We start from the raw sequence: 13,808 nt of genomic DNA, 5'->3' as shown, positions 1-13,808 counted from the left end.
GGCTGGCCCGCGGGCCGTGCCGTGCTTGGCCCGCGGGCCTATAGCGGGCCGTGCCGGCCCAGGCCCGAAGCGGGCCGTGCCGGGCTCGGCCCGCGGGCCAGTAACCTGTGACCCAGCACGGCCCCCTTAAATGGGCCGTGCCAGGCACGGCCCGGCACTGTAGCTATCGGGCCGTGCCAGGCACGGCCCGCTTCGTGCCGGGCCGTGGGCGGCCCGGCCCAGTGCCCAACTCTACTTGCTTGTGGAATTGGAGCATAGGGCCTACTGGGCTATTAAGAAATTTAATTTTGATATGGAAAAGGCTAGTTCACTACGCAAACTTCAACTTAATGAACTAGAGGAAATAAGGAATGAAGCATATGAGAATGCTCGAATTTATAAGAACAAAATGAAAGTCTTTCATGATAGAAATATTATAAGGAAAATATTTGAGCCTTCCCAGAAAGTTCTATTGTATAATTCAAGACTTCATTTATTTCCAGGAAAATTGAGATCTAGGTGGACCGGCCCATTTATAGTTAAAACTGTTTATCCGTATGGAACCGTTGAGATAGAAAATCCAAACACCGGTAATATTTTCAAAGTAAATGGCCAACGTTTGAAGTTATTTTTGGACAACTTTACCCCAGAGGTTGAATCGACCAATCTGAGAGATCCTGTTTATCAGAATTGATCTCTATATCTGCTAGAGATCCTCTGGTTGTATCATAATTTATCTTTCTTTCATTTTCTGTTAATATGACAATTGGAGAGCAACAACAGTGAGCAGTCATTCTATCAGGTAAATTCTAACCTTCAGCCTTATTATCCTTCATACAATCGTTAATGCCATATTTCATGCATTCATGTTGCAACATTGGGGACAATGTTGAATTTAAGTTGGGGGGAGAGATTACTGTATTTTTCTATATATCATACCAATTGTCATATATTTCCAAAAAAAATTATTATTATTTAAAAAAAATCTATTAAAAAAATAAAAAATAAAATTAAAATATATATATATATATAAATAAAATAATATATATAATAATAAATAATAGTAATAATAAATTATTAGATCTTCACACAAGTATTCAATGACAATAGGAAAGCCTTAAGAGTTCACTTGTGTTACCTATTTGTTTGTTGACTTTATTCGCAAGAGAAGTACGAGTATCCTTGTCCTAAAGTTTATGAATTGGTTTTCACATAAAGATAGAGTTTTAAAATTTCCGGCTAGATCACCTGGGTGCTTTATTTTCTGACTTTGGTTAACCTATAGTCACAATACAGTCACATTATACATTAAAAAAAAAAGAGTTTGTCTTCACTTAGTAACCAGGCCTCTTGCCTACAACGCAGCGAGTGTTCGCGTAAAAAGGTGAAAATGACTGAAATAAGTGACTAGTCTGGCCTCGTGGCGTAGTCTGGTTCGAGTAATTAAGTCTGAGGGGTGTTTTACCTAATGCCTTGAGCCAACTGGATCAAGAATCATTGACCCAAAGCTCGCTACATGGAATTTACTAGAGCCTAATGGAGTTGGACTGTTGTAGTCATTGTGCAAAAAAAAAAGCAGGCAAAAATATTTTAAACATGAGTGGGTTAGTTAAACTAAAACCAAGTGACATGTGGATGACTGGTTTGACTCCATTGTTTTAGAACTCTGTGTACCTGGGATGTCTAGTTGGGATTGATAGCTTCATTTTTATATGCGAACCATTCTGGACAAATAACATGTGATATTCGAAAAATTTAGTGGGTCGAGAGCTAACAAATGGTAGTTAACACTTGTGAATTTGAGTAGTGCACCTAGAACTCAAGCGATACCTAATTGTGGTGGAGGTATAGGTATTCTGAGACGTCACATTTACATTTGCCTTAAGGGGTTGCTATGTTTTAGAGTATCTTTTAAAATGATGTTTGTGGGTATCATCACTGCAAATCCTCACGAGACAACACTCGTCCACTAGGGTAACCTAGGGGTTTAACGGCTTGTTGCACGTGCTAAGTGCAATCGTAATGCTCTACGAAAGTGAGTATTTATTTTAATTCATGCATATTGATATATATTAATAAACAATACTTTTGCACCCTCATTTTATCATTTTCACACTAAATTGCTAGAGACTAGCAATAAGCTAGTTGGAGGGTGTGATGAGAGTACAAAAATAAAATTTTCATACTATCTTAATTAATATTATAGCTAATTTTTATTAATAAAATTGATTAATTAATATTTTATTTGTGTCTGAGTGCAAGTAATTTAAAAGACCCAATAATGCTGGGTTTGAGCCCAATGCCCGGCAGCCCAAGCTCAACAAATTTCCCAGCATCCGTGATGAGGCGATCCAACGGTTCCTAACCTAAAATTCCCATGCATCCACATCAACAGGCTGAAGCAAGTGATTTCCCTACATCCCGCCTCAGCAACTTTCCATCCGTTCGAGCACGCATCTGTGAGGAGCTTCCCAGCATTCATCATCTCCAAGCGTTTCTTCCCAGCGTTTTCCAACCGTCCGTGGCAGCATGCAACCGGATTGAGGTGATCTTCCAGTGCCCTTTCCGTCTCCCCTGTTTCGAGAACAAAATCCACATGTTCCAGCGGAACCATCCCAGCAGCAGAAGCATCACAGCAACCGGATCATCTCCGAAGCCAACCATCCGCTTTCAAGCCATCAGCCGAGTCACCTCCGCGTTCCACGCTCCCCATCCGTTCCGTGACCTCTCAGCAGCAGCAACCATTCGTCTTCCACGCATTCCAGACTCATTCATCCCACGTTTTCACTTCCTTCCGAGCGTTTCAGCCGCGTCCTCCATCCATTTGCAACGGCGATCTTCCATCGTCCTTTCATCTTCCCAGCCACACCTTCAACACGCTGAAGGTGTCTATAAAAGGAACCAGAGGGAGGCCACGGATGAGGGGGAGGGAGGACGGAGCAAAGAAGGAGGACACGGAGCGAGGGACGGAAGAAGGAAACCAGAGGTCTCCCAAACAACCGCAGTCCTTCCGATTTTTCTCAGCCGAGGGAGAGAGGAGAAGAGGACAGCCGGCCATGCGACGAAGGAGGAAGAGGCCAAGGGAACCAGCAAGCAAAACATCTCAACTCCTCTTCCGATCCGTCTTCTCAGCCGGGCGAGAGAAGGAGGAGAAGCATCGGGAGGAGAAAAGAAAAAGAAAAGAAAGAAAACAGAGCACTCTGTTTTCTTAAGAAAAGAAAGAAAAAAAAAAGGGATTTATGTTTTATTTTATTTATTCTATGCTAATCCCTTTTATAAAAATGCTTGCATCTCATATGGATAGCTAAATCTTTTTTAGCTAAGGCTAGGAAAAAGCCTAGCATTTTCTTCATGTATTTCCTTTAATCATCAATTGGATTTTAATGTTTTTGATTTGATTTATGGTGCAGTAGATTGATAGAAAGTATTTCAAACTTATATATTTTCTTTGATTTGTTATTTTCCCCGGGTATAACAGATGCTTAGAAATCCCCTGTAGTTTAGAATAGAATTACTGTAATGCTGCCCATAAAACTAAATCTATTTTATTATGATTAATAGATGATTTTAAGAAAAGCATGATTAAGTGCTAGGCTGAATCCTAATGCCTTAGTTATATTTTTGTCAATCTGAATATTATTTAGCCTTTAGTTTTTGTTCACTGTCAAATCCCTGTGGATTCGATCTCGGACTCATCGAGAATATTACTTTGCTACACCCTATACTTGGGGTATTCTACATTTAATTTTCCTTTTTAAAAGAGCAAGATTAAAATCGTAGCAGATCCCCTATTAAGTAAGCTCCTACTTGTTAGATCCAGGTGTGCTTTTATATTTCATTCCCTCCTTGTTTTTTATCTATTACAATTGATATTATTACCACCAAAACTATGATCCATGACAAAAATATTTGGGTGTCAACAAGAACACAATCATAAGCATGTCCAAACACAAGAGGAAAGGCAATATATGTCCTAAAATAGCTACTAAGATTTTAAGAAGCCCATCTCAAGCCATTGGCAAGGAATTCTTGTCATGAGTATAATGGCATGCCACAATTAATGCCCTCAAAAAGAATTTGGGTAATTAAACATTAAAGGATGATATGAAGTTCCTTTTGACTTGCCTCAAGCAGAAGGCCACTCACTAAGAACCAGAACAAGCCCAGTAATTCCACCAGCCTCCATGCTATGAACAATCAGATCACAAATGCCTCCAACATCACAAATACTTTTCTTTATCTAAAAAAATATCATTGTAACAATCCAACACCTCACCCAAAAGGCTAGCCAAAGGTGTTATTTGGGATCCTTGGCCCTATATAAGTACCCAATGCACAACTAATATGGGCTTAAATACACACCAGCATAGGTCTTCACACACTCCCCTCGTTTAAGATCTGGATCCTCTCTAGGCTAAGGGTCAAATCACAAAGATCCAATCCAATCCTATCACAAACACCATGATTGGCCTATGGTTCAGCTCAAAAGAGCTCGTGCTGCAACATCCCCTAGTCCACATAGACTATGGGTTAGGTACGCTTTGATACCATTTGCAATAGCACAAAACCTCATCTAAAAAAAGATGGCCAAAGGTGTTATTTTGGATCCTTGGCCCTATATAAGTACCCCAGATCTTCCTAACACATAACAAATGTGGGACTAAACACACACCCACACAAGTCCTCACTATCATGCAACCTAAAATTCTCAAAGTGGTCTAGGTAATCCACTTAGGATAAAACAAAATAAGATTGATATTTTGGACAAACCAAATCAACAAGTGAAGCTCCATCCAGCATAGAGTGTTATATTGCATCACTTCGAAAGTGAAGTTTCGCAAAACTAGATCAAAAGGAAAACATAATAAATAAAAAATAAAAAGGAGAACATTTCAAAGAAGGTCAAGTCATTCCATACTGATTTTTAGGGAAAAAAGTAATAAAAAAGACCTCCCAAAATGATACAGCAAGAACATTGAAATTACAGCTCTTGTACTAGCCATATAAGCTAATAACTGATGTGACAAAATTGTGCAAATCATACTATGAAAAATGAAGTTAAATAGGGAAACCTATTGGTTATGGTTATGCTTTTGGTTATGGCTCCACATAAATGATATAGCAGGAAACCAATGGAAACATCAAAAATTCCAATAAGTGAAGAAAAGATATTCAAAAGAACTAAACATCCAATATAATATATTGCACAAGATCAAACATTATAAAATTCTAACAAAAATAATTATCCAAATCTTAAATGTGCTTACAAGATAAGAATATCGGCAAAAAAAGAAGGAAACTCTAATCAAGGTAGAGAAAGAGAAAGAGGTACATTTGCAAAATTATGGCATTTAGGAGTTGCCATATTCACATAATGGAGATACCTATTTTACCTGGCCCTTTATACAGAAGTATGCACGTCCGACATGTGCGTGACCACATATACCTATGAGGACCCAACATTTGGCCTCAAAGCCATATCCAACACTATACGCACGTTCATGAAACATAGACATTAAAAAGAAGTCTGAAGATTTTCAGAAAGATGAGTATCAAATTAGCTACATGTGATGCATGCTTCAGAATATCAAGGACATACCAACTGCCCCTTCTCCTGGACCCTGCGCAGCAATATAAGCAAATCCAGCATCTGGGAACAAGCCAATTCCATTTTCTGGCATGGCTAGAAGAGTCCTCTGGCATGGACAAAATCAGATAAAGTACCAGAATAGTACAAAAAAATGCCAAAAATGCTATCAGATATAATAAAATTCATTGATGTCCATCAGCAACATCAGAACACTAGGAAAACTTATACCTCAGTGATAACCCGGTATCGACCATGGCCAGACAAACCAATTCCAAAGCCCATAGTCACACCATCCATGAAGCATATGTAAGGCTTTTTGTACTCGAAAATTTTACATATCAGCGAATATTCTGCAGTAAAGACCTGAAAAGGAATAATTTTTTCTATCACTAGAAATTAACAAAATAAGAAACTAATGTCAACACTTATATGGAACAGAATAGCCCGAATGGTTGACCACATAAGTAGCAACCCAATCAGTGCCAGCATTGGATAATCGATAGATATGGGTGGCCTCAAAAGAATCAAATATGGCAGAGATCCGCCAAACATCAGACAGCAATTAATGAGTATTGATAGCCTGAGCCTCCGGATTGGATACCCAGCTGACCACTGTTTTCTCCATGAATGCAGATAAGAGTCTAATTACCCAGGCATGCTTCAACCTCAAAAATGAAATTGGGGATCTGTCTTTCAACGTTCACAATGCATCCATTGATTTTACGTAACAATTAGTTACTGAAAGATTCAAATGAACATACTCAATTTCATCGAAGAGAACCATCTTTTGAAACTTCCTCAACGCTAATGGAGCTATTATAATCATCTCATAAATCTCAATTGAAAGACTTACATGTCAAAAATCCAACATTGGGTCTTCATTATACATTTGAACAAATGTCCAAAGAACAAAATATAAATCCTCATGTTCCCTATGCTTCTCACCTTCCAAATTGTGTCTAAACTTTCTCAATTCTTCTTAATAAAATTTATTTCCAGTTCCTTGGCCTTCCCCTCTTTAATTTGCCAGATTCTATAATAGTTGGGCAAAGTTGATAAAATTTCTCTTCAGCATTGCCAATCTCCATTGCTCCATCATAGAGAATATTCTTTAAAAAAATTAGCTCATGCACCAGATTCTTTCCTTTAAAATATAAACTATTTTTTAGTTCCTTATTGTGACTCCATGAATCAAGCATAAGAGATTGGATCAGAAATATGTCTGTGTAATTTTTATTGTTGAATAACAACAACAACAACCACCACCCCAGCTCTTAGATAAAAGGCGTAGCAAGATTGTAAAATTTAGACTAAGAAGTTATAAATACAAATCAACTCAAATGTCCTGCAGAAATTAATGCTTTTGCAGCTCAGTTTTCACTTTATGCATGCTTAAATTTCCTCCTACCTATAAGGCATAACCCAACTAACATGCCATTAAGTTTGATCCATGATCTCTATGCTAGTGAATTCATTGGCTGACAACTCCACACTCACAAACCCAAAATCTTTCTCCTTAAAAACAGATGAATGGAAAGCTCTATCTTAAAAAAATGTCAACTATATCGTATCCTCAGCACTAGACATGGTAGTAATTGCTGTAAAATTCAACATGTTTTAACAAAGACCAAGCCTTGGAACATTAATTGCATTGTGATGCCACAGGCTTTGGTCACAATCACCTATCTGGCTCTTGTGAACAAAGCATAACAAGCTTAAAAGATGTCCTGGGGATTCTCTCCTTGGAGCATCCCTTGTACCCCCTTCTCCCATCCTCTCAAATCACCAAAAATAATTCTCAACCCACTACCATACTGCCCCATCCTTGTTCTCTATTCCCCCTATGGAGAATCTCAGACCTATCACATCTGGTAGGCAGTAATACATTGACGTGAAAGTTAGAAAACATATTTATGTTTCAAAATTTGCAGGACAGGAGATGAACCAAGAGTTTGTTCTCTGAAAGCTGAGTAGATAGCCTGGTTGCAATACAAGCCTTCCTTTTTGAGAAAATCATGTTTAATGGATAAACGTCTCATGATATATATTAATTTTTCAATCTTAAACAGAGAAAAGCACCAGCTGTAATGAACATTTTATTCCTGTGCTGCCTGATATTAAAGGCAAAACAAAATTTATGAATATGTTCAGTTACATATGAGCATAAGTAGGTAGCGGCAGGAGGCATGTGAGGATTAAATAAGAAGGTGATCAAAACAATTATAACAATAGAAAACATTTCAGAAATATCAGTAAGATTTTTTTTTTTTTTACTACAGACAATAAAGTGTTGTTATGACATAGATACGAAATGAATTCAAGCAACATTTCATATTATTTGCAGAAATATGAAGTGATACTTAAATCTGCTGACAGATAACACATAGAGACAGCAACAAACCTCAATTACTTCTGACATTTCGCATCTGACTGCAATCCGCTTCACATCACCACCTGCATTTTATGCTAACTTTTCTTGTTATCAAACATACAACAAATAAGCAAGGCTTCTAAGAAAAATTATATTTTACTAGACAACCATGCACCAGAGCCTCAAACAAATTACATAACTAATGCCCATTGAAAGACCTTTTGCACAAGTAGTATGGTTTTGTCCTTTTGAATTTCTTCTCCAACATATTTAATATCCATTCCTGCCTTGGCCATGAAGAATATCTCCAAATCATGCCCAATGCTCCGGAATACAAAAAAACAAAAGAAAAATCATAATAAAATCAAGGTTTGCAGTCTTGGTATTAGACTATACATCAGTGGGAGACTGGTATAGTACGATTACCGTACCATACCGCCTTATACTGTACACACAAAAAAAAAAATTATTTTCACAGTTTTGAAGCTCCCTTTATTTAGTTTTGAGAGGAAATTGGATTTTTTTAGTTTATTCTAATGTCGAAATGTAATCAACTTTAATTTCATATGTTACATGCCTAAAGAATAGTGTGACTATATAATACATGTTAAATTAACTACGTATAATATTGAAAATGTAAAATACTTATATTAAATTAGAAAAGTAACATATATGCATCTACTCAATTCCAAGTTGAGTGTCGATGTCCCTCCAGGATCTTGTATTATACCCATCCAGGATCTTGGTAGGCCATCTGTACTAAAGAGCCATGATCATGCTATTGCCCTATGGTGTACAGTGGCAGAAATCCAAAAAAAGAGACCGAGCAATGTCTGATCGATAATCTAACAGAGACTAGGAAAAATGATTCCTACTCAAACATGTAGACTCAGAGACTGCATATATCCATATGGGTCATAACCTAGCACGGGAGGATATTGGTATAGAATGATGATCTTGAGTTCAAGGGATCCTGATTCGTCCAAAATTACTAAAAAATTGCTAGTTACATACAAATTGCTACTAGAATATATTATATAATTCCAAATTTTCACAATTTTTCATTGCATTAATATTTTTATATTAGATTTATAAAATAATATATAAATTGCATAATTACCAGAAAATTATGATACATGCTTCAAAATATATGTCTGAAATATCTTTACATGCAACTCAAATTTCACAAATTTTTGAAATAATAATTATTAGTAGAAATAATATTAATTTTAATTGAATCTCAAAAATTAAATTTTAAGTATGATTGTAATAGTCTCTCATAGGAGATCGCATATATATTTTTCACCTCATAGCCTAATTAATATAGGATTTACTTTAGTTAGGCTTTTATTTGAGAAGAAACTAATATACAGAAAATTAATCAAATTACTGTCAAAAAAAATATAACAGATAGCATGCTAGACTCCAATAATGATACTAATTTTTGAAATCTACCATCTTCACGTTTTATTAATTTTTTATCCAAAAAAGTTAGAACATTATGTAGATTTGACTAAGATCTACGTCATATCATGAAATCATGCCAAAATACAAAATTTTCGTATGATTTTTTCCATATTTTTCAATTTTTGCCATTTATGGGATGGGAAAAAAAAGAAAATGAAAGAGGGAAACTAGGAAAATGCTTTAGTGAGCTAAAGATCTGACCTCCTTGCTCACCCTTCCATTTTCTCCTCTTTCTCCTCTCCTCCTCTCTTTCTCCTCTCCTTCTCCTCTCTTACATTGCTTGTGGGTGAAATAGAGGGAGAAAGGGTGTGGCAAAATTCAATTATTGAGGAGGTGTTAATCAGGCCTGAACCAAGCTCTTACCATGTTGAACTACCAGGAACCGTTCCATTCCAAGCTATTTGGCATGATAAGGACCAGTTCATACCAGTTTGCACCCCAATTTGTTCCGAGACCATAAACCATCTCGATTCATGGTCGCTGCAGTAGGGTACCGACTGAACTGGGGAGTTCAGTCTGGTATTATATATCATGAACAAAATCCTGAAATACCAATACATCGAAGCTGCGATGACAGTCAAGTCATCCAAAAGAAAAGCTACCTGATGAAAAGGCCCGAGGAGAGCTGCTTTCTACCAGAACACATTTAACACTCGGATCAGTTTCCCATTGATCAAGAAAACTCCTATACTTTACATCCATCTCTGCATAATTGTATGATTGTTACTCAACAGCATTATTGAAAATATAGGATTACATAAGTACACACTCGAGAAAGTCGTGCAAATATCAGACATAATGATGCATCCATCCATAACTGCCAAAATTCAGCAAATATGATCTCAACAATCAATATAAGATCACATGTCCTCTAGGAGGAACACTAGCTACCCACCATGTGACTGTCTAAACAAACATAATCTCCAATATTCAGGTATTAATGACCAACTCATAATGTAATAAACAAGTATCTAACTTTCCTTGAAATATAATTTAAGCAGACAAAAAAGAAATGAAAAATAACTGGTTATTCATCTAATCACTCGCAGTTTCTCCCATTCCATACAAGCCAAATCAAAAATTGATACTGGAAAACATCTGGATATTGTTGCTTGAATTGTTAGTTGAATTTAATGGGTCTAGAGGGTCACTACTAATTTTATATTTTGTCCTTTAAACTGGAAAGGTGAGACAAATCTAATCAGTCTTGACTCGATTTATAGAAAAAGATAAGATAAAGAAGAATCGCAAAAGTGATTGGAACGTGACTGCAATTTCAATAGCTGCAAATATGAGCTGCAAAACTTCTAACAGTTCGGCTAACATCATTGTGTCATACAACTGCCTTAGCTCCAAAAGATTCCTCTTTTTACTAAAAATGTGGAAACCCAAAAACCTGGCCTAATTCAAATCCTGAATTTTCCAACTTTCTTGCTTGGCCTAGCTTTTCATAATTGCTATCAAATCTAGAGGTAGTAAAACAGGAGATCATAAACCCTTGCTTCAAAGGGGACCTTGACGTGCAGAATTCTTCAATGTATTCAAGAATTGGCAAGACAATAAATAAATCAAGAAGAAATTGGAAATAAGGAATTAGAAAAAGAAATATTGAAGTACTTTTAAGTCCACTGCATTAAGGGCTTTAGTGATCGAATTATTTTTCTAAGAAAATAATTAAAAAAATTATTAAAAAAAAGAAAGAAAAGTAAACAAGAACTCCAAGAGTAACTGAGACATAACTTGGAACTTGTCCCTGATCACTTCCAATAGTTCAGCCCGTGTTGTTTCGTTCTGGAACTCCAAGAGCCCCAAAACAATGCCTCATTTCACTGAGAACACGACGTTTCAAAAATTGGCCAGGTTCTAATTTTGAACCCAATTTCTCACACCTCCTCGCTTAAATGTTTCCCTACATGGAAGCCAGCCCAGCCCTTCGTATTTGTCTATAATTCAAGAACTCGTAAAACAGAAGATCTTCAACCCTAATTTCAAACCGAAACCATGCACATAAAATTCTTGAAAAATAAACAAGTGTAGAGAAAGAAAGAGGCAGAACTGAACCAAGATTCATCGAATTGAGGGCTTTGGGACGATCGAGGGTTATGACGGCAACGCCATTGGGGAAGACGCACCCCTTGACGAAATCTTCTGCAGAGCCCGGCATGGCGGCGAAAGCACGAGGATAGCCGGACGTTCTTCGGGGATCAACGGGGACGAAATTAGGGTTTCGGGAGAAGCATTTGGATTTGGAGCGGGGGATCGCAAAGAAAGGAGAATGAGAGTGTTTCAGGATGGCGAACCGAGAGAAGAAGGCTCGCATGGTGGTGGAGGTAGATAAAAGGTTGGTTAAGAGTTCTCCGGAACCGCTCTTCTCCGGCCTTTTTAAAAAAGGAGGCGGAGAAAGGAGTCGAAAAGGTGCCCCATAAATTTGTGGGAAGTTCTGCAATGTTATTACCGACATACGCTTCTTGGCTCTTTCCGCCTCTTGCCCTTCTGCCTCCGTCTCATATAGAATATACGCATGTCCGAAAATACCGACGCTATACGGATACTAATTTTATCCCTACCTTGTCTGGTGCAAGTCTAATACAGATTTAGATATTTATGGTCATTGCGTTGATAGCTCCCTTCCAGTGGGCGGACGAGGGTTATTTCTCAAGGATTCACGATAGACTCTTGCATTGTTCAACGGTTGCTTTAAGAGTAGTGCAAGTGTAGTGATTGCTTTAAGAGCTGTGCAGGTTTGTTTTAAGATTTGTAAAAGTATATAAATAAAAAATTGGAGAGCTTTGAGACTTGTGCAAAATGGGAGCCGACGTCACAAAAAAAAATTCAATTATTTTTCCGTGCAAAAGATACACCTTGTCTGTCGTAAGACTAATGCACATTTCACAAGAATTCATATTTCTTGGCACGGATAAAATATTAGATCGCAGAACCCTTGCTTTAAGATATGTGCAAGTATATAAATTAATGTTAAAAAAAAAATCAATTATTCCTTCATGCAAAAAACTCCGGCCCGAGCCCGAACATTAAAAAAAGAACAATAGTGATGTGCCTCCATCGCATGCACATTAGACTTCCTTTTTCTCCTCTCATATCTATTCTACTATTTGAGTCCTTAGACTTCCTTCTGAGAGTACACACGATTTGTCTGTTTCATCTTCCAATTTGCAGAGTAGGCATGAATCAGGTCTTTTTCAATTCCTTCTGAGAAGATTGTCTGCAGTTAGGACCTTATCACCATGAGCAAGTTGCAAACCAAGTAAACAATTTTACTTTTATAGCTATATGCATGCTTAGGCCACCTACTATCATATGTAAACAATAATGCTATATATTCTACACTCATCAGGCCTTATTGAGCTGTATTGTAGAACAAAAGAGAGAACCACCTGCAAAACCTCCTTGTGATGCTTATGTGGCTTCCGTTGATATCATGCACCTGCAAGTCATTGTTTATTCGAAACTCCAAACCTATGTCAAAATCCGAACATACTGGTCACACGAATTCCAATCCCTAAACCACACGTATGTTGTGCCAGAAGCTATAGGCCACATCACCAGGTGGGGCAAAACAAGCCAGGGCTGCAGGTGAATTGTGTCGTTCATGAATCGCTTGGCCTTAATTTGTTACCTTGTTTGTTCAAGCTTGCATGATTACAAAACGAGCCAGAGCACGGCGCATCATGACTGATTCTAGATTACGAACAAGCTAGTTGTGGATGGTCTCTGGCTCCCAAAATAGTGAAAATCCACAATTTACCTATTAATATCCTTAATAGAGGGCAGAATGGATCGAACCGTTCCATTCCTGCCAAGCAGACCTCAGCGCCGACCAGCAGCTCTTCTGACTCCTCCGGCGTGGTCATCCTCGGACCAAATTTGAACCACAACAATACTCATGCATGTTTATGTAAGAAAAAAATAGAGCTTGAACATTTATGGCCCGACTCAACTTAAGATATGAATATTTTTTGACGAATTAGGTCAACTAAATAACTTGAAGCTTGGCTAGATGATTTTAAACCCTAATATATTACAATACTGTTTGTCGATGTAGAGGGCATGGTCTCCGTATCTTCACTTTTAATATATCTCTGCAGCTATATCAAGAATACATGTCTATCTCGTACAATTTCTAAGTATTATCATGATATAGAATAATCTCCCGAGCTACTCTTGTTATTTTTAATAATTAAATTTTTTTTTCATGTAAATTCTTTCAGAAGAAGAAACAAGAGTAGCACATTTATTGAAAGGAGCATATGGAAAAAGACTTGCATGAGATGGCAGGAGATAAGCAGATCAAGCTATTTATTCTTCTTTGTCGCATGTATTCTAAGTATGTACTTGGATGTGACATATGTAATGATTAAGTTATTTTATTTTTAATTAAAA

General features: G+C 37.3%; 1 protein-coding gene across 5 annotated transcripts in view; it reads right to left on the bottom strand.

The window, feature by feature from the left end:
• The window catches only part of LOC103720862 (3-hydroxyisobutyryl-CoA hydrolase-like protein 3, mitochondrial), a 39,175-nt gene extending 27,293 nt beyond the window's left edge, over window positions 1-11,882 (bottom strand). For 2 of the 5 annotated variants that reach the window (XM_088722794.2, XM_088722795.2), the window contains exons 1-4: window positions 11,469-11,882; window positions 7,971-8,023; window positions 5,798-5,932; window positions 5,579-5,675 (exon numbers count right to left, since the gene is read on the bottom strand). In XM_088722794.2, coding sequence (XP_088578920.2) covers window positions 5,579-5,675; window positions 5,798-5,932; window positions 7,971-8,023; window positions 11,469-11,868 — 685 coding nt within the window. In that variant the 5' untranslated portion in view covers window positions 11,869-11,882. Of the gene's footprint in view, window positions 1-5,578; window positions 5,676-5,797; window positions 5,933-7,970; window positions 8,024-8,158; window positions 9,353-10,009; window positions 10,112-11,468 lie in introns of those variants that run through there. The other 3 variants (XM_088722793.2, XM_088722792.2, XM_088722796.2) reach the window with 3 other exon arrangements.
• Between the last annotated feature and the right edge of the window lie 1,926 nt (window positions 11,883-13,808).

The sequence above is a fragment of the Phoenix dactylifera genome, chromosome 5 (genome assembly GCF_051530095.1).
Source record: "Phoenix dactylifera cultivar Ajwa chromosome 5, Ajwa_hap1_PhDact_Kaust_v1.1, whole genome shotgun sequence".
In the NCBI taxonomy this organism is placed as follows: domain Eukaryota; kingdom Viridiplantae; phylum Streptophyta; class Magnoliopsida; order Arecales; family Arecaceae; genus Phoenix; species Phoenix dactylifera.
This window is presented reverse-complemented; position numbering and strand designations above follow the sequence as displayed.